Source organism: Osmerus mordax, chromosome 1, assembly GCF_038355195.1.
Source record: "Osmerus mordax isolate fOsmMor3 chromosome 1, fOsmMor3.pri, whole genome shotgun sequence".
NCBI lineage: Eukaryota > Metazoa > Chordata > Actinopteri > Osmeriformes > Osmeridae > Osmerus > Osmerus mordax.
The window spans coordinates 17,671,072-17,692,565 of record NC_090050.1 but is presented as its reverse complement, the minus strand read 5'-3'; the positions used below and the strand labels follow the sequence as shown (position 1 = coordinate 17,692,565).

The 21,494-nt window shown below is 40.1% G+C and overlaps 2 protein-coding genes across 2 annotated transcripts; both read right to left on the bottom strand.

Annotated features, from left to right (window-relative positions):
- Nucleotides 1–2,311: 2,311 nt before the first annotated feature.
- On the bottom strand, nt 2,312–8,393 carry mettl1 (methyltransferase 1, tRNA methylguanosine). Its single transcript, XM_067233871.1, has 6 exons — nt 8,255–8,393; nt 7,910–8,034; nt 7,592–7,776; nt 5,622–5,735; nt 3,681–3,782; nt 2,312–3,578 (listed from the first exon to the last, which is right to left on the bottom strand). Exons 1-6 carry the CDS (start codon nt 8,326–8,328, stop codon nt 3,462–3,464), a joined length of 717 nt encoding a protein of 238 aa, XP_067089972.1. The 5' UTR covers nt 8,329–8,393; the 3' UTR covers nt 2,312–3,461.
- Nucleotides 8,394–9,798: 1,405 nt separating this feature from the next.
- LOC136941410 (E3 ubiquitin-protein ligase MARCHF9-like) lies at nt 9,799–16,204 on the bottom strand. The gene is made up of 4 exons (XM_067233859.1): nt 15,866–16,204; nt 11,187–11,342; nt 10,906–11,098; nt 9,799–10,133 (listed from the first exon to the last, which is right to left on the bottom strand). The coding sequence occupies exons 1-4, from the start codon at nt 16,202–16,204 to the stop codon at nt 9,799–9,801; spliced, it is 1,023 nt and encodes a 340-aa protein (XP_067089960.1).
- Between the last annotated feature and the right edge of the window lie 5,290 nt (nt 16,205–21,494).

The following is a 21,494-nucleotide window of genomic DNA, read 5'->3' as shown; positions in this document are numbered from 1 at the left end:
AATGCTCTTAGAACGCTCTTAGAACGTTCTTAAGAAGCTCTTAGCGTTAAGAGCTTCTTAATGAATCTGGGAAACCCGGCCCAGAGCTTCTTAGGAGTGTTCTAAGAACGTTCTAGAGTATTCTTAGAACGCTCCTAAGAAGCTCTTAGCATTAAGAGCTTCTTAACGAATCTGGGAAACCCGTCCATTAGCATTTGATTACTAAAATGAAAAATGAAAAATGGGATAAATATAATAGGATGGTATTGCATACTTTTCCTTCATATTATATAATGGTCATACATCAATGCCCAGTTAGGATGGCACAAGATAGAAGTCATTAATGGCCTATTGAATAAGAAATACAAATGATAAGTAAAGAATGGGCATACATTAAACATATTTCCAGTCTCCAACAGTATATGGGTCACACATATCTTGAGACTCAACTATTGTTCACAAACACTTATCTAATATTGAACTTATTCTGCTTTCTGGACCACACATGAAGCTGACACCATTTGAACTTATGGCTCAATGACTAAATGGTCGACCAATTTAGCTTATTTGGTTCTGCCAGAGTGAAGGAGATTACCATTGATTATGAAAAACGTAATATGAAATCCCATCAAAGAATAGGACTCCTTGTGTGGCACCGTGGTGCTCTGATGTGGCCCTGTTGGAGACCAATGGGGATAGCCTGAGATGTTTTTACCTGTTCTGCATTGGCCCAGTGCCCATGTGTGGCTATTGCTCCCACCTTTGTGTGTGAAAGTTAATTGGCACAGTCTGTTTTGCACTGATAGTGTATGTGTGTGTGCACACCTTTGTGTTTGTGTGTGTGTCGTATCAGTCAATGTCTTCGTGAGTATTTTTTTTCTTCTCTTAGTATCCTGGTGAGGAAGGGAGGCTCTATTCTGATGCCTTTGGCACATGAAGAGGCATGTTAAAATCGAACCCCTGTAATTACTCTCTCCAAGCATACAGAAATTGAACATGGTTCGGGCTCATCTTTAAATTGACAATATATATTTTAATTTTCAATGAGACTGACTCAGACATTCCGTCAATCCCAAGCCCAAAAAGCTATGTTGTTATTTTATTTAAGTGTAAGTTTCCTCAATGTCGTCATTGAAAGAATGCAGAGGGGCGGTGGATTTGACTGTATTCCCTGTAACCTTATTTTAAGTGGGCTGTAAAGTTACAGCTAAGTGGTGAGTGGTGTATTTGTTGTGACACTGACTACAATAGTGAACACCTGCATCTGTAAACAAGCAGGGAGGGAAACTCACCTTTGACCCCTTGTACATTTAGCATGTTCCAGACACAACAAACACCTTGGTCGAAAGAGGCATAATAAACTTTAGCATAATCTCTATTTAGCATATTGGTGATTATTTGATCAACTGAATCAGATGTTTGGAGTTACCAATAGAGTAAGTCTGGGAATAATTCACTGTACTACTTACACGGACCACAGCTTGAAGATCAGTTCTACTCCACAGTTCTCAAATTCCATCACATTATCTAAAGAATTGACACATAAAAAAATACAATTTTACAAGCAAGAATAATAAGACGAGGATGAACACCAATCTCAACAGTATACTGACTACAGCAATGAAAATTGCTGAGCTTTGTTGAGGCAGTCTAGCTGGGAACAGCAGGGAACAACATATCTCAATGTCATAGGCTGTTTAAATAGTGTTAGCTGTGTTCGTGTATACACACATGAACAAACACACACACGCTCGTACAGCTAGCTGTATATGTGCTCAGGATGACCCTGCTGGATGGTTAGGCCACATGTGCATGGTGAATAATTGCATTTACTCAGAACTGACAGGAAATTAGAAATAAAACACTGCCTGAGGCCACATGTGCATGGTGAATAATTGCATTTACTCAGAACTGACAGGAAATTAGAAATAAAACACTGCCTGCTGGCTGACTTCACATTCACGGAAGTGCAGATTGGGTTTTAGGAATGCTTGTTATATCAGCCATGGCTGGCTATGAATAGTTCCAGAAAGACACACACAGCTGGGTGGATTCCATATCTACATTGCAGTATTGATCAGTCGAAAGGTCTACTGAGGCCCCTGCTGTCAAAAAGCAGCCCACCAGAGCCACTATGATCCATCTGCTTTCAATTTATGCTCATAAAGGGTGAGATACGTAAATGGGTTTCAAATTTATATCATTGCATTGATCACCTACCTGTACAATGTAAACATGCCAACTGTAATGTATATAATCATATTTTAAAAGGGTCTTGAGACTATCTTTGCCAATAACCCTTACTTGACTCAAACACAACTCTCAGTTTTACTAGAGTTTAACACATTTTATTTATTTCACATATTAGTCAGGGAAGAATTTAATGAGGTAATAAGATTTAACATAAAATCCTTTAAGGAGGTTTAGGGGATTTTTAGTCCTCTAATTGTTGTGAGTGAGAGGGGGAGAAGGAGGGGAAAGGGGGAGGAAAACAGAGAAAGACAGACGCTTTGGTAACATTATAAATGCCCGTCTTGACATTGGGATTCCACCATGGAGACATGTGCTGTCCTGTCCCCACTACCCCTTACAGCTGCAGAGGGAAGAGTTACATATATTCTTTATTTACTTTTTCCAAGGAAATGTGTTACAGTCTATATAGAGCCTCACACAGACACGAAGACTACATAGATACAATACAACACAATTACACATATTTATATACCTGTAGTACCTTTGCATATGCCAGTCATGTAGATGTTTTGTTTAATAACGCTATGGCAGAGGAAACAAAACCCCTGCCATGGCGTGCCCGTTCGCAGAACCCGGTCAGGGTTCTGGGGAAATTAAAATCTGTTATCCCACAATAAACTCCTCCCAGTGACAACACATCCAACCAGGTAACCTACAATTTGATAATATACAGTTGAACATGATCATCTAGGTCATAGCAGATAACTATATTTACATATGCCTTTGAGAAGAGAACCTGTTCATTTCAGACAATTACTATAAATTTCTTTCTGGATGTGGTGGCTAGACATCAGGTTTTAGAAAGTCATTGCATCTATTACAGTAATTTACATTTTAAGTAATTAAAATGAAAAGCAACTTGAGGCTTGGGTGGGAACCAGAGATGTATTCAATTTAATATAATCAGAATTGAGCTTTGGTTAAATAGATGATAATAAGTGATTTATTTCCATTTCTGTGAAGAAAAATGTACAAATCAACTTGTAGCAGAAGTATTGCAAAAAAATAATACAAAAAATACAGATCAAATCTCACCAATCCTAAAACAAAGAAAAGTAATGTCCACTTGGACATCGAACAAGCTCCTGTCCACCAATGAAATAAAATAACAAGTGAAAAGATGTAGTTAGTCATCCATTTGCAGTGCTTGCATGGAAACCACTTGAGCCATGTTCAAGCTTATATAAAAATGTCCAGAACTAAAAAGATTCAGTGATAATCAGGTTTTTTTAGTTACAATCTTCTACCCTCCGGAAAACGGCGAGATAGTTCTTCCCCCCGTTTCTCTGTACCTTCTTGCCCTCTTCTGTGCACGTTCCCAGGCGACTAATAATGACATCACCAACCTGCCGCACAACAGAAAATTGCTGGTTAAAACAAGTAAACATAAGACCAGCTGAAATGAATCTCCAGTGTTAAAGAATGTAAACAATCAATGGCCAATTTACCAGCTCTTCATCAGGAACACGTGTGAACAGCGGATGCTCAGAGAAGTGCTTCACCATCCAGACGTGCACTTCCTCCACGTCAGTATTGGTGTACACCAAACCCTGGGTGGACCACACACAACACTGGGCCTCACATATATGCTGCATAGAACACCACCTATAACATGTGTGGTATATTACATTCATAACTCTTCTGCAACTTTGATATCTGACCACATATCTGGTTTGTGGCAAAATGTGGAGCATGCCTACCCTTCTAGATAGGCTTTAAATGCAGAGACCTCAGGCATTCCATTTATCTTTATTTGTCATGCATCAACTTTGATGATGTGGCTGTAATATTGTGAAGTGCAAAGTCCTTTCCCCCAAAATGACAGGAATAACCAAATGAAAACCCAGAGCTTTATCACCTGTGTCATTGTAGTTTACTTTGGAGCGTAGACAGATAGTATTATTAGAAGACTGATTTCTTGGAACCCTCTACCATGGCACAGATTTACACAATGGCACAAGTTATCTCAGTGATGCAGCATTTTAAAGGAGGCCAGGAGGAGGGGAAACATGGAAAAGGGGTGTACATGACAGAATGTGCGTTTTCGGGGCGGGTCAATGTTTTAGTTTCAACTGCCGTAAAGGAAAATTCTCTACACTGCTATCCACCCCCTCAGTGTAAATCAGTGTCTGGCCTCATGTCAGTGCTGAGTGTGCAGGTCTCTTTCACTCTCTCCAACACACACACACACACACACACACACACACACACACACACACACACACACACACACACACACACACACACACACACACACACACACACACACACACACACACACACACACACACACACACACACACACACACACACACACACACACACACACACACACACACACACACACACACACACACACACACACACACACACACACACACACACGGCTGGGGGCACATCAAAAACCCCAAACCACACACAAGCCTCCCATTGTTCTTCAAATATCCAGAGAACCATTTTAGATGTGCAATGTACTTGCAGTAGGGTCCAAAAGTTTGAGACCACTAGTCAAGATGCTACTATTTTGCATTTTTTTCCAATTTAATAAGATTTGTTTTGTTGAACGTTGAAGAATTTAGATACATTTTCTAATTTCTTCTTAATATTTAGTATGTCCCCCAATTCACTTGAGATGGCATGAACTCCAAGTTTGCGCAAGACCCAAACCCAGCATGATTTGACAATGTTCCAAAAAGTTTCTTTTGATATCACAGAATGCTTGGCTTTCTCAGGCTTCAACTCCCCCATGAAATGTTCAATGTGGTCTCAGACTTTTGGACCCTAATGTACGCAAAGACAAAATAAACCTGCCTTAGTTTTAAATAGACCTGCCTTAGTTTGAAATAGACCTGCCTTAGTTTGAAATAGACCTGCCTTAGAATTAACGCATTTACCCCCCCCCCCCCCCCAGTGTAGTCTTTACCCTGACGTTCTTATGGTGTAGTCTTCTGTATAGTAGGCTTGTACACAAACAACACCAACATTGTGGTGTTTTTTTGTTCTTTGAAAGGACATATTTTTCACAAACACAATATTCATAAGGTTAACTTCTGAATCAACACAAGCTTTGTGCATGCACTAACTACACAAATAAACAAAACCAGCTAAATCTAGTGAAGCCAATTCTACAAATACTATGGGGCTCTATTAAAAAAACTAAAGTCTGTCAATGATTTAGAAGTATGCATGTGTGTGTGTTGGACAGCAAAGGTAGCTAGACAGCTCCAGTGCATTCTTTCTGTGGTCAGGCACACAAACCTGATGTATCATGTTTAAGCCTTGTTAATGGAGATGACAAACTAAGAAGACTCTTGCTCTTGCACAACAATACTAATTCAACACCTGGCTTTAGGACCCACTAACGCCCCATGTATGTGCTATGCTCTTACCCCAGCTCTCAGTGTGAAGGCATACTCTGCCAGTAGAGTGGGACTGATGATCCTCCACTTGTGCTTGGTCTTCTTGAAGTGAGGGTCAGGGAAGAGAAAGAACATCTTACTGAGCTGCAAGAGAGTGAAAACATTTTGACATTGAGATCAGACTATTGTATGGCAAGATAAGATCTATAAAATGCTTGCTTCCTTTACCCCATCTTCTAAATATGTATGCATCTTTGTTTTAAATGGTTTGGATAATATAGCTACAATTTATATTCAACTTGTGAACAGTCAGCACTACAGTAGACCTCATAATACTTTGGTTCTAGTTGTTATGCAGCAACGGAATTTCCCTCTAACTGATTTTTTATTAAGATAAAGTCCCCCTTTGACTCCTGCTTCGACAAGCAGTATACAACTAGCAGGTTCCACTAATATTAGTCTGGCTGCTATATTAAAACCATTGCAGTTACTTTTTATTAGTTTAAATAAATAATGTCACGTAAAGAGGGGGGAGGTATAATCACTGGGGACTGCCACAGCCCTAGGGGGTTGGTACAGGGCCCCAGTCTTCATGAGCTGGAAAAAACGTGATGTTTTAATTAGTGATCTCAGAGTTTTAAAAAGTACCATAATTTTTGTTGAGGGAATAGAATGTAGTTGACACTTACATCATGCAAGTGAGTGCACTACCATAGCTCAAGGGCTGCTATTTGTGTGCAAAAGTGTTGAGTATGTCAGTGTTTTTTCTTAGCAGTAAACCTTAACTTAAAATGGGTTAGACTGAATGACAGCATCACAATCTAACCTTTATATTCAAGCCAAGTGAATGTCTGTGAATCACACTCAGACAGCTGGAACTAAATTAATTGTCTGAAACCACTCAAAAAAAAGTTGTGTCAGCATATTATACCCTTAAATGAACTGTAAATCTGTTTTTAGCAAGCTTTGAGTCAACAACACTGACTGACACCTTTTAATAGCGTACTATAATATGGTAATGACAGTAAAATGTATTCTCATTAAATAGTTCTTGCTTAATTCAGCCTCATTCCAGATATCTAGACTCCATAAGTCATTCAAGGTAACAGTTTTAACTTCTGAACCCTGGTACAGGGAACCACAATATAAGCTGATGCTTTATTTCATGCTACAGATTAATACGGCTAATTTGAAATGGATAAACTCTTCAAAGTTGGGCCGCTAAATACTAATTTACCTATGGTTCTTGTGACACTGGAAATGTGGGTCAACATTATGAAACCCAAACTGTGGATTAATCAAATCTATACATGATATAATGTAGCCTTGACCTAAATGAGCATCATGGTCTGAGGCAAGAATTACACCCAATTCTAACTTCAAGGTGTTAGTTAAGTTTACATCCTGCTGTTTACCCAAAACGATTTTGACCCCTAATGCTGAGCCAATACCCACAACTGCCAGTAGAGGCCAGTAGACATTGGCTGTTTATCAATACGAAGAACGCTGAGAACGCAAGTACATTCTTTTGAAGAACGTTCTTGTAAGCGTCCTTGCGAGAATTGTCTTGCAAGTCCGCAAGTACTTCTGGGAAATCAGAAGCGTTCTCGCTGGTCAAGTCACCATCCGATGCATCCTCGATAAAAGGGGCGGATCAGGAACATTTCCGGGTATTTTTGGCGTTCTTGGTGACTTGTGTTCTTTGGATGGGAACTGTACTTGGGCAATGAAAGATGACGTCAAACGAGTTCGCAAGAACACAAGAACGGAAAAAAACGTGGATTGATAAACAGCCATTGTAAAACTTTTAGACACACCACATTTACTACACTAGTACAAGTATTACAAGACTCAAGGGATGATTCATATAATTTCTGTTCAACCCCTTGAACAGGCTACCATACTACGGCCAAGTACTACTGTACAAAATAATGCCTGAAAATAGCAAAAACATATTCTTAAATGTACTTTGTAATGATGCAAATGACACAAGAACCTACCTGACCCTTAGTGAAAAAGTTGGGAAGGTATTTCATGGCATTGCTACGCAAACAGGCAATGTTCTGGTAACTGTCTGGTTGGGCTGCGCGCAGGGAGCGAATGCGGTCCTGCACGTAGTCTGACACTTTCACACGGATCTCAAGGCCAAGGATGAGTTGGTTAGGGAAGAGCGGGGATAACTCCACTGAGAGATTAAAGAAAAAAAGAAAGAGTTGTAAGTGTGGGACTGGGTGAGATAGAATAACCCACCACAAAATAAAAAAGGTTTCTTGACTCAGACTAAGATTTTTGGTACAAGTATGTAAACAAACACTTACCTAGCAGGCCACCATATCCGCAGCCAATGTCTACAAACTCTACTTGAGATGTCACATTTTCTGACGCGTTGCTGAGGAATTCAGGGTACAAACTGGACCAATCCATATCATCTGGACTAACTGGACTGACACATTGAGATAGAAAAAACAACTGTAAACGCAAATATGATAGAACATTGTATAAAATATTGTCTTCCTTATGTATTTGAAATAATTATTTGCTAAGCAAGTTGTAAGACATCATCGTATGGGCTTGCTTGTTAGCTAACGTTACATCAGTGATTTTCTGACTGTTGCTGTAACACATTTAACTACAGCTAGCCGTCTTCAACGAGCTTCACTTACTATTCAAAAGTGTGGTCTGCCATTGGGTTGGAGTGGGCTCGCTGCCTGTAGTAACGCTTCTGAGGCATGGACATGATTATATTGTAGCAAAATGGCCTTTGAAAATAAATTTAACTGTGTTTAGAAATGTAATGTCACAGTCACAAACAAAGCCACGTTTATTTTAACAGTCGCATCATTATAACGTCACTGGGAGATACTGATAAGTGGGTCCTGATTGGTTTATTCACTCCTTCGTTTCTTATAGTCTACCACCAGGTGGCACTGCTTGGAGAATTGCGAAGACTAATCGACAGATATTGGCCGGGTTTCCCAGATTCGTTAAGAAGAGCGAATCTGGGAAACCCAGCCATTGTATGTTTTCACCGTTGATAAAGTCTTGAATGTAGTCGGGAGTGTCGTTCAACGATAAAGTGCCACATCTATGTGGTGTAAAGATGGCCTATCATCAAGCGACTCTCCCTCTCTTTTTACTGAGCTATTCCAAAACAAAAGGGTTATGGTTCCATCTGTTGGATTCACACAGGCAGGTTCAGAATAAATAAAATTACACTTTCGAAATAATCAGTACAATTCGTTACATTTTGTGATCAGTAATCTTGTCCCACTTACTTTATTCTTGACTTTGACGAAAATAACGTTAAAACCTTAATTAATTACCACAATCAGCCTAGTTTTAATACTTGTAATACTTAAAGTAATAGTAATGGAACAGAAACGCGGCATAAAAATTAATGGTTTTATAAAGGAGTCACGGAGTAACACAAACCATTAATGCAACACAGGGTTCACCATGTCAGATATCTTTATTGCAGAGGATGATTTGTAATTTTGGAACTTTAACAATTTATATTATTTGTCATATTTGATCAATTTATTGCACTTGTTTGCTTGTATATTTAAGGGACCTTCCCAGACAGCTTGTAGCTGGAAGTCAAGTGTAATGGACAGTGGATGACTGTCACAACAGGGAGAAGGGTTGTGGAAGATGAGATACAGGGCTGGAATTGAGAAGTGATGTAAATTAGAAGGATTTCCATTTGCTGGCATGGGTTGTATATATAAGAAAAAAACCTTGCAATTTTATGATGCTAAAATGAAAATATGTAACAATATTAGCAATTTTTTCTTTAGAAAACAGAACAACATGAATAATGACACCGTTTTGTGTAAGTCAGCTGTCAAGAGAAAGCCCTCCAGCTGTTTGAAGATGTTACTTTTTTGTCCAATGTCTCATTAATGTCTTTGTCCTACAGTGTCTGTAACCTCAGCACTACGCTGCTTACCCCCCTCGTGTCGACTAGGGGTTCCAGGATAAGAAAGAGGAGGATTTTTGCGTCCATGCCCTTGTGTTAGTTCCCTCTCACTGCACCATCTGAGACTCAGTTAGACACTAGAGAGGAGGGTGAGGCCAGAGGTTAAGAGTAGAGTCTCCTGTTCTTGGAGAAAGTTGCATGTGTCTAAGGGTAAGTTGCTGGCTGTTTTCCACTCCAACCCCCTGATGTCCCTTGCCATTCAGTCCCCCTCCCCCATGCAACCCAGTCTCATACAGTGGTCACCCTCATGACCACCTCCCGGTTGGTATTGGAGGTAATGCGTGGATCTGTGGGTCTCAGCTGACTGAGGATGTGCAGGATGGTGTAGCCACAGTGGTGGTTGAGAATAGTCCTAACGCGTTGGCCCGCTCGCCCTCCCCTGTCTGATCCGGATGAGCTATGGGGAGGGTTCCTCCCGCCACGCCCCCCACCCTTACTGCTGGAGCTGATGGGGTCTCCCAAGTCCTTGGCTTTCTCATAATTCAGTACTTTCCACTGCTGGTTCACTGCTTGCCAGCGTTTAAAGATCCGGTAAACAGATGATCCCTCATGGATTATGAGGCCTGGACAAAGGGACCAGACAGAAAAGCGACAGACAGAGAGAAAGAAGGAGCGAAAGACATGCAGAGAGAAATGTATTATGCAGGCAAGGAGTGAAATGAATAAAAGAGAGCAGTATCATAGGTAGAAATAGAAGAGTTTTTGAGAGAGTGAAAAGAAAGTGTAAAAAAAGATAAAAGGGCAGAGAAAGAAAAGAGGCGAAAGTTAAATCTGCTCTGGAAAAAACACTTAAAAGAAAATATAGGCAGTCTACCCTTGCAGTAACGTGGTAAATATTTAATGAGTCAGGATTTATAAGTCCCTTCTGTTGCCGCTGTACACTTGCGAGGTTAAACATATCACACAGACTATGACCTTTACTACCAGACCTTACCGACAGAAAACAAACAAACCAAAATGACAAAAACAAATAAATTACTCATCTTGAGCTTCTTCCATAAAGCGAGTTCACCGAACAAGACTGTCGGTGAACTCACTCTATGGAACAGGCCCCTAGTCACAGATTTACGACTTTTACACATAGACCCACTATCACACTCACACAAGCACACACACATAGCCTACTGTAATTAAAAACACACAAACACCAATAGTAGAGACCATGAACACCAATCACTATCACCGATCATCAATAAACTAAATAACAAGTGACTCCATAGTGCGAAAGTTCAGGTCAACAGCTAAACAACAGATACATCACAGTCTTTGGTACGCTCTTATGCCACGACAGGATTATTGATACAAAAGTCATAGTCCAAGATAATAACATCTTACCTATGCACACAATGTCCATGAAGCCGTACATGCCATAGCAGATCTGGAAGAGCAGGTCTTGGCGCTGCCACTTGGCTGAGGGGCTGAGGGACGACCACACAAGCCAGGAAATACTGGCAATGAGGAACAGAGACCCCAGGATGATGGCAGCAATCTGCACCTTCTCAATAACTGTCAGAGAAATTGCCTGCCACTGGACAGAGAGAGGGAGGGGGAGAGAGAGTGAGAAAACCAAATGGGATGTTTCTTGACATCAACACACAGACGCATACACAATGTACCTGCAGTGGGTTCTTGGTGCTGATGGCCAGGACCTGGTACTTGAAGTAGCATAGTTCACAGCTCCATGAGCCTCTCTCGCTGATCCATCGGATGAGGCAGGGCTGGTGAGTACAACGCACTGAGCCATCACAGCGACATGGGCTCAGCAATTCCCCCTGCACAACATAAACAGCAACAGCACTCAGAAACAGCAGACTGTTTTGTAAACACTTTGTACCATTGACATAATATGCAGAAACATTTAAAAAACATAAAGAAAGGTGTCCAACACCATTTTGAAGGACATTGAAGGACAAGTATCTCTATAGTATAATCTCTATGTATACATTTCCCACAGTTCCAGACTATAACACAATCCCATATGGAGTGCAGTGATTGTCCATACAGATGACTGACATTTGAGATGGATACAGGTGTGTATAATAAGAAGACCATGAATGTCAGTTGATGGATAAAGGCTGTGATGTATTTCATGCATCACAGTCCACAAGAAGGGCAATAAAGTAAACATAACAACTGGTGTCCCTCGACAGTAATACAAAAATTCACAGTAACAGTGTACAGTTATATTTCAGTAGAACAATGGTAATTTGTTCTTAACTTTTGTTGACGAACTATAGATACTGATGAACAGTTTAAAACGTATACCCTTCTCGTAGTTTTTCTTCCTTAGTCATGTGTTTTTTTGTGTTTGAGGTCATGGGCCATGGCCTGGAGACAAATCAAATGCAGACAGAGAGCAGCAAATGTTGTGAGGATTACAGCTAGTAAATGTAACAGAGATGATGAATGAAAGAGTGCATCAGAGCTGTGTGTAGCCTGTACAGTTTGTTTTTGGAAATGCCCGAATTACCACGGTGATAATGATTCTCCCCGTCTGCTCATTCTTGTTCCTGCTCTTTTCCAAATGCCTAAAGTGAAAATAGATTTATCTTTTCATCACTCGTTTCCCCCTCCCTTGCTGGGGTGTGTTCACTGTGTTTATCATCACTCATTCTACCTTCCCCTCTCTTTCTCTCTCTCTCTCTCTCTCTCTCTCTCTCTCTCTCTCTCTCTCTCTCTCTCTCTCTCTCTCTCTCTCTCTCTCTCTCTCTCTCTCTCTCTCTCTCTCTCTCTCTCTCTCTCTGCATCCCCCTTTACTTTACCAAGCCCATGTTGTTGTGAGTTCAGTTAAAGCTCTCTCTGTCTTTGCAGAGTGTGTGTGTTTGTGTATATGTGTGAGTACGCATTTTTCAGTGTGTGCTCAGATTCTAGATAGCCACAGGGCTGCTGTACAGAGGAAGAGTGTGTAGAGAGGCGGAGGGGTGGGGGTAACAAAGGGAGGGGTGGCTGGTGAGTCAGCGCTCACGTCTCCCTGTCTGTTTGCTGGCGTGGCACGGCCATCTACAGATCCCATGGCTCATGTTGTTCGAGATAAACACTCTCCCATTAGATTTACTTTTGAAACACAAATTAGAAAGATGACAGATCCTGTATACAAGTAGGGTTATTTATTTCACCAAATAGCACATCCAGACTGCCGCTCATTTCATGGTAAAGCAAAACCTTTGTCATGTAGGTTTTGGAGTACACTATCCAATAGGTGAGCAGTGGTATGCAAACTCTTGCTGTAAGAGATCTAGTTAGATCCTGCACTCTTAAAAACAGTCTTGGAATTTGGCCCCAGACAAAGTGAGCAATTTTTTTGGGCACTGTGCCACCACAATAATTGACTTTTGATCCTCAGTACTTTGGTGCAAACTAAACCAGAACCTTACTCATAAGGAATGGTAATGGTGCATACATGATTTACCCATGGCCTTCTGTTTGGAATCTGTCTTGGTAACCACATAGTTGGGTGGGTGTGAGACAAATATGTGATTACCCATGGTGTCTTGTGCAAAGTGCCCCGTCACAAAACATTGTTACATCACTGGGCTTGAGAGGGTTGATTGATCAGATCAATTGGACAGCAAGGTAACATCAATGTCTCTGAGTGTAATATTATGGAGACCAGTGAACCAGGGATGGCATAAATGCCACTGTTAATTAAATATAACAATCCTGTCAATAAGCTCATGATACCAGTTGTACTTCATTAAAGTTCATAAAAGTCAAAGATATTAAGATGTGCTGTGAATATACAGATTAACTGATGGTATCATAATAATTAGGGAATTATCAACATATTCCACTAGATTTTCGAGTTTATTGATAAACAGAACAAGGAAGCAAGACCTCACACTCATGAAACAAGACTATTATGTTGAAAGGTGTCAGAGAGAGTAAGTATGAGAGTGACGGAGAGAGAGAGAAATCAGACACGACACAGACTGTCCACATCTCACTCCCAGGTTGACAGTGTCAGCGGGGCCTCAGAACCTTCCCTGGGACCCCGCAGGGCCTGCTGTCCGCCACAGGCTTAATGAGCATGAATATTTCATGGTCGCTGACAAGATGGTTAATTGTGTTTGTCGAGGTAAATGGCAAACACCAGGGATGCCAGGCCATCCCCTGTTAAGACCCCTTAACCTGACAAATCAATTTAGAGAAGCAAAAAATAAGAGCAAGGGAAACAAAATATGTTTTAGGGGGAACTGTACTCCTCAAAATACATCTGTTCATTTTTCCAAGGGATTCCTCTGTGTAAACTAAAATCTTGGTTTTACTGAAACAATATTTCCACACCACCATGAAAATATCGAAGCCCTGAATTCTAAAGGTGCTGGCATGACAATATCATAGAAAAATCGAAGTCAGTCACTAAACTTGTGGACACAGTTAGAAATGTATATGGTAATTATCATTAATGCAGAGGTGTAACTACACAGATACAAATAAATCCTATGAATGCAAAATGACAGCTACGTGTTTACGTTTTCATTAAATGTATCATTGTAAGCTTTATACCACTGCCACACTGAACCCTTTTCTGTCCAACTTTCTTACCTGTACATATCCTTCCCACCCCCACACTTTGCCCCAGTTCTTATCATCTCAATATGATCTTATTCTCTCATTGGTCCATATTGGTCCAATTATTCGGGATGCACTATCCACACATGCACACAAACTCACATATACAAACATGTACTGTACATACACTACTCATTTTATACACTTACTCAGTCCCTCCCAAACAACCTTACTGCCTCACTCCCTCCTTTTCTACCTCACTCACTCACTCGCTCACTAACTTACTACGACTATCAACATTTGAGGCCATAATTTACAGGAATCAAGAAATTAGTTTGATTTGGACCCATAGATTTGCATGTTGTCCATCATTTAGCATTGTGGTTAAGAGTATGTCTCCCCAGAGATGCTGAAAGAATGTCAGATACTGCCTGCAGTCCAATGCCTTACACATCATCACTCGTGCATAAAGCACAGAGCCACGGAACGTACACATGCCCCACCTCACTGTTAATAACAGAACAATTGGGTCTTTTCAACAAGATTAAAAAAAAAACGTTTTCTGATTGACTTCATATTTTAGAATGATCATATCTCACCTCACCACTTTCACTACTTTTGTAAGACCCCCAAAGCTTTTATTCTTTCTGGTGACTGAATTAAAAAGGTGCCCCATATAAGGACATTTACATTTTAACCCTAACCCTAACCCTTTCCATTGAAAGGTAGAATAAAAATAGACTGAGATCAGTGATAGTGTTCAGGAGCTCTAGCTTCACAGCTGTCTCTAGCTACAAGAGTCTACAGTGTTCTTCATTGCTCTTGTTCTTCTGCACAGCGAGTCCCCATGATGACAATCCTATAAATCAACTCTATGCAATGTTGTCATCTCTGTTCTATCATCCATGCCCACGTGTCTGCTTTCAAAGGACACAACCAAGCCTAATTAAAAGTGTTCAAGGGTTATGTCTCGTTAGATTCCCTCTGACGATCCCTTTATCATTGGACATGGTGCAACAGAACATTTTCTAAAATACCACTCCCCATGCTTGGCGAATGGAATGTCTGTGCTAAAAGTTGCACAGGTTTTTGTGTTAAATGTCCAGAATCACAAATAATCAATTGTCATTTTCAGAACTAAGATCATCAACTTTACGTAAAGTCGTTCCCTCATACTCCATGGTTCATTTGACATAATTTGTATTGCGTACTCTTTCAAAGATGAAATCTAATGTTTTCTGTCAAAGCATGTTCTCAGGAGCTCATCTGTCACACTGCTGAGACTGACGGTAAGGAACAGATCAGATGACCATCTTAATGCTTATATTTGGACGATGTTGCCAAATTGAGCAAGAACACAAACTGGCACCCCGTTTACAGTAAACAAAAAGTGGGATATCAAGTTCAAACTAAAACATAATCTCAATGTTTGTAAATGTTCATAATTTAGAGTGATGGATAGCATTAAGTCTTCGTACAAAGGTAGAAAGTATTCTAAATTCAGTAGCCTATACTCTTTGAACAACTTTGTAAGAAACTACAATCTGTCCAATTTTCTTGTTGTCAATAAAGCAGAACCCTATGAAACGTGGGTCATATCTGGGAGTTTAGATTCCTTTTGTCAATATCCCCCTATTCCACCAGAGAACCATAGAGAGTTCATCGTGTGTGAATTCATTTAACTTCAGATATTCATGCAATGATTTTTGGGGCTTAATCCAAGATGAATGAAACCCGAGTTCTTTACAAAACCAATTGGACAGGGTCTTCTGAGCAAGCCTACCTGTTCAAGGCCCTGGAAGCAGATTCGGCACTGCGGTGAGCTCATGCCACTGTCCAAACTACCGGTGAGCGAAACGGCGTCAAGGCCCGCTTGGAGTTTCGCATCTTTCTCCTCAAATGCCAGGCTCCGAGGCCGAGGGTCGGTACCGTAGTACTCCTCTTCATCATCACGGTTTGAGCAATCGAATGGAGGCCATCCACAGCCTCCCATACCAAGTCCTCGCATGCTTATTCGTCTGTCTGGGTCTGCGTCTGAATCGGTACTCCGTCTTGAGCCAGACCGCATCAAAACCAGAACTTTCAGTTCATTGAAAAACATACGGATCCGGTACTTAAACATTCTGAACTAAATAGGCAACATTTGGCTTCGTGAAATAGAACGCATGGAGTTGGATAAATCAATTACTTGGCACATATCCAAAACGGCCGTAATATACCTATTATCATTATGCTAATTTGGCTATAAGTGAATTATTTCGCGATTCATAAACCTATGACCCAGTGCTATTTGGTTCAAGCTATTGATATCAAAACAAAATATCAGAGGTGTCTATAAAAAAACATGGCTGTGCATCTCAAATTCCGGTCAATAGATATTTAAATATCTTAGCCTATTGTAAAAAGAGCTCACTCGAGTTACAATTTCTCTGGTTACACCATGTGTATTAGGTACAGACAATGCGGAAGTTTTTTCATGGTTGGCAGGCTCTTTCTGTCAGAATCCAATGCAAGCTGGAACAAAAAATAAGATGAAACTCCAGAGGTTCAGATAAAGCAACGAGCATGATTAGTTGCTATTAATGTCCAACTGAATGGTCAAATGCACATTTTGTATCTTTTTTTCTTCACAATTATGGCACAGCACCAATCCTTGCATGAAGCTGTCCAAGGTTCGCAGCGAAAATGTTGTAGCCTATTCTATTTTGATAGGGAACGGGGCGCCGTTGGAGTTTTAGGGGTGATATAAAATATTATCAAAAACAGGTGTCGACATAACATCAGAAAATCCACCGAGGCATGTTTGGGTTGCTCGCACGTGATTTATCCAAAAAGGACGAGTTTAGTCTTTTGTTTGTCCCTCAGTGGCATGCTAGCCTGCCACCAGATCACCAGTCACCTATTTTTTCCGTATTTATTCTGGCTGATAGATAGCGAATACGTCCCACACTGTTCCTCCTCCACTCAAGTCCGTAAGCCACTTTACAATCCAACGTGTTCGCATTTTAGGCCCACACAGCATCATACAAGACAGAAATCTGTAGAAAAACCCATATCCATTTGGCATTGAATTTCCATGCTGTTTTTTTTCATTTTCCTGCAACCATTCCTGCACAACACACCAGGACGAATGAAGATGTCAGGGAAGAATCCCGAACAGACGAATTAAACAAAACGATTACATCGCCGCCCTTGTTAAACTTTCAGATAGGCCTATCAATTATCTATTTATGAATGATAACTATTCATTCAGTTCTTTCAATAACAATCCAACGTTATTTTACATATTAGCTATGTAATTCGACTGTAATATTTCTTTACATCCTATTTCGAGGTAGGGCAAATGTAATATCCTGTCGATAGAAAACATGCTAATTAAAATGTAGACGTGTTCATATGTCGCTGTCCTCTCGTTTTCTTAAACATGTTCCATCTTCTCTATGGGTGATGGGGAAAGATCCACCGTTGTGCTGCGCATTGGCAGAAGCCGCGCTGTCCGAGGTGCTGATTTCCATGTGACGTTGCAGCCACGTGCCATTAGGAGTATCCCGGGAAATCTAAAAGCTGCTCTCAGTGTCTACAAACATTTAGGCAGCTTACTAAGGAAGGTTGATCATGTACGAGTTTGATTTCAGTAAGGAATAGCCTCTATCCTCCGAGGCTATGGACAGAGAATTCCCGTCCAGCCAAACTAAGACGAAAGATGAGAAGAAACTTTTATGGCACCGTAGCCAACAAGTCAATTATCCTTTAATTATCATTAACCTGCAAACCTGTGTAAACAAACAGGTTCATTGATTACAAATCAAATATACGTTGTGATGTGTCTCTGTGGCTGGCCTTGATAAATCAAATGCAAGCGTAATATGCAGTCTAATCCAGATGCATGGGGCGGTGACCAACCTGTCTGATTTGTAATATGGGCAACACAACAATTAGATTATACAAATGTATGATCTGTTTTCTGTTCGTGCCTAAAGTTGGGGCTTTACAAGCAGTGGGCAGCTCTGGGTCATCCTATTTGGGCGCTTTCCGTGGTGCTGAAAAGACCATAAATATAGTCTTCTAGGTTTTAATCAGGTCGTAGTGTTTTCATCCAATATAGCAGGTTGACTTTGCACTGCAATATTAAACAAATTCTTTAATATTATGCATACTCTCTCACCATGAATACCCCCCCTCCCTCCAACACGCAAAAATCCACATTATTTAACTGTTATATACACAAACATAGTGGCCACACCATCTTAGCTGAGCACAATCTGTCTACCCAGTCAGCCACATGACCCACACTACATGCACACAGATTGTGCTGGCAGACAGACTTCTTGAAGTATGAAGAGAACTCTCCAAATTCTTCTCCAAATGTATTACTTAAAAAATAATAAAAAATAATTATATTGAACAGAGTTCTCTTTTCATGAGGTCTTTTGAGTCATGTTTTTGGATAATGTTGATCTTCTAAACTATTTTGTGTATGGAAGCAGCTAGAGACCACCAAGAAATCACAGATGGGCACGTATCTTTCCCCACACTTGATCTTTAAGCAAGCTAGAAATACAGTATTATCTTTCTTTTTTGACAGACATCTTAGTATATTTCTATGTATATATTTGCTCTCTACTCTACTGGCTATGGCTGGTCGGCTGCTTAGAACTTGTTATCTGTACTGGTGGACAGATGGTCATCCAACTCAATGCTGCAACCAATGCCATACCTAGTCATTCTGAGAGAAATATATCCTGGCATATGGGACTACATGGCGAGGAGTGTCCTGGCAGAGGGCCTTCTGGAGGGCTATAGCTGACAGGATGGGGCCCTGAATTTCCCCAGTAGCATCCAAATTCAACATGGTGTCTCAAGAATCTAGAGCTTTGAAACACCTTTATCAGGCTTTGGCTGTCTATTTGAATTTGTCTGTGCTACAAAAGTAAAAGTGTGCTCAATTTAAAAACATTTTCTATAATAAAAGTGCTCCACATAAAATAAGTATGCAAGGTTCCATTTAAAACAATCACCTCGGGTTCAGTTAATTTCAAGTTGATACAGATGATTGTATAGAACGATATAGTGTTTTCCTGTATTCTAACAAACATTTTGCACACCTTCTAATCTAACGTGTTACAACTTGCTGTGATGTATTTAGTGGGCACTATTTATTGTCTGTTATTGTAATGCATAATCATTAGGAATTTGGTGTGTGTTCTGGGCAAATTCTGGCACAAGTTTTTCAAATGATCACCACTTGTTGGCAGTTGAATCATTTCACTTCTGTGAGGGGCCATTTAGGAAATATTTTTGACTGTTGTTACACAAACATACATAAAACACATAGCTTACATATTCACATGTTAAACGTTCACACACATCAATACTAGTGAAGACTAACATACACATATGTGAAACGCTTGTGTTTCATGTGTTTGTGTAACAACAGACTGAAATATATTCAAAAGGGCCCCTCATCAACTTCTCTCCGTGAAAACATAGTATGCGTTGACGCACAAAAGCTTACGATGCCCTCTAGTGGAAATTAATGTCAAGGCCTCCTGAAGTTGGATCAATAACAAGGTATGGTGTACGAAAGGATTACATTATTTTGTGTCATGAGAAGAAACAGACACACAGAAACAGATATGGCTTACTTTACTTTCAATATGAACAAGATGATGTCAATCTAGTTGAAATAACTAATGGGTTTCTAATAGGCCTATTTTGTAAAAAAAAAAAAAAAAAAAAAGAGATGTAATTTATTACAAATTACTCAGTGAATTGGAAGTAAATCGGCAATCCTTTCTGCTCACTCAAAACTGACTGCTTTGGAATGCAGTGTGCCTCTCTCAGCAAACCAGAATTGTATATGAGCCTAGCAACAGCAGTTGTCCTCCAATCGGAGTACTGGAGACGACTGGGAGGTGTTTTCGTGTCCTGTCATCACACCGCCAACGAAGAATTACATTGCATTCTCTCTAGACCGGTAGTAAAGGGGGTGCACAAAACAGTTTTTTTCCGTATTAGCCAACGTTTGTGAATTGCTATGATGTTTAGTCAAATAAATTAGGTTTGTCATGGGGTGCTTATTTAAATACATATGTTAGAAACTCTTATACAATGTTTTACAAAGACACCCGCCTATTAAACAGATGTATAAGGCAATTACCAAGATGATAGGCTACAACGGTACCCTTTCCCAGTAGCCTAATGCGTTAAAGATCCTGTAAAGCAAATTCCATGATTTGCTTCTCAGTTATTATACATTATATACGTGTGAAATGAGTTCCTGAAAGCATGTGCAAAGCGCGAAAACTTTGTCGCACTGATACGTGGAGTTAGACCGTAGAACAGTTTCTCTTCCGTTTTCAGATCAGGTTTTAATGGGCGGAACAAAAAATGACAGATATACGTCACTTTGACCGACTTTGACCGCGGGGGGTGGCGGGGGTTCTTTGCCGGTAAATATGACTTTTATTAATTGAACTTCTTTGTAAAAAAACAGCATTTCTCATTTTAAATGTGTACTATTATCCTGAATAAACCACATTTGCAGGGGAAAAAACGATTTGTAATTGTACAAACATATATGTGTACGTTCACATTATAAACCCATGTTTAGACACAGGTTTTTTTACTTCAATGTAAAAATACAGCATTTTCTATAAATAATAATATTAAATAAAGCTAAAACAAGATATCACGATTTAACATGTTCATTCAAAACAAGTTGATATCCTACTTGTACAGGTAAATAGATTATAAAAACATATAATAACGCAATAGTTTTTTGTATCTATGTAAAAGAAAAATTGTCTCTTTATCATCCACAGAGCAATGAAGTGGGAAGCAGTGTCCTTATGGAAAAGGAAGGGCTAATCCGTAGTCTGGACTTTCTGCAAAGATCTGGGTGTCAAAGTGGCTTCCCTGGTGACAGACAGACACTTTTCAAAAGCTTTTCCGGGAACAGGGTTCATCAAGCACTTTTATGATGTGTGGCATTTATGCAAAGGTATGAACATTTCAGAATCAGCTTTCTTGGGCAGGTATGTTTAAACATACAAGCAATTTCACTCCGGTTATAACTTTAGCTACACCGTCATCTCCACAGTCTTGAGGGTTTTTTGGGTGCCGGGATGATAGTAGAGGGTTTGAATAATAATTGTGTGCAAAATGAACAAACACTGTATTAAAAAATCTTGACACCTATTCTAAATATTTTCAGCACTGTCCAAAAAGGTGGATGCCATCTCCAAGGAGAAGGACTGCAAAAAGGTGAAATTGTGGCAGAAGAGCATCAAGACTCACCTCTACTGCAGCAGCTGGTTCTTCGAGTGGAGAGGAAACGGTGGCAAAGTGGACATCTCTTCTGAACCACATACAGAACGTGCATGTCCATGAAAATGAAAAAGTTCCTCCAC

Excerpts from the sequence above, each read along its gene's own strand:
- LOC136941410 (XM_067233859.1), bottom strand. The coding sequence starts at position 16,204 with ATGTTTAAGTACCGGATCCGTATGTTTTTCAATGAACTGAAAGTTCTG. Across the intron at positions 11,099-11,186 it reads GCACCAAGAACCCACTGCAG|TGGCAGGCAATTTCTCTGAC; the intron begins GTACATTGTGTA and ends CTCTCTGTCCAG. Across the intron at positions 10,134-10,905 it reads CATGGACATTGTGTGCATAG|GCCTCATAATCCATGAGGGA; the intron begins GTAAGATGTTAT and ends CCCTTTGTCCAG.
- mettl1 (XM_067233871.1), bottom strand. The coding sequence starts at position 8,328 with ATGTCCATGCCTCAGAAGCGTTACTACAGGCAGCGAGCCCACTCCAAC. Across the intron at positions 5,736-7,591 it reads ACTTTTTCACTAAGGGTCAG|CTCAGTAAGATGTTCTTTCT; the intron begins GTAGGTTCTTGT and ends ACTCTCTTGCAG. Across the intron at positions 3,783-5,621 it reads CCTTCACACTGAGAGCTGGG|GGTTTGGTGTACACCAATAC; the intron begins GTAAGAGCATAG and ends TGGTCCACCCAG.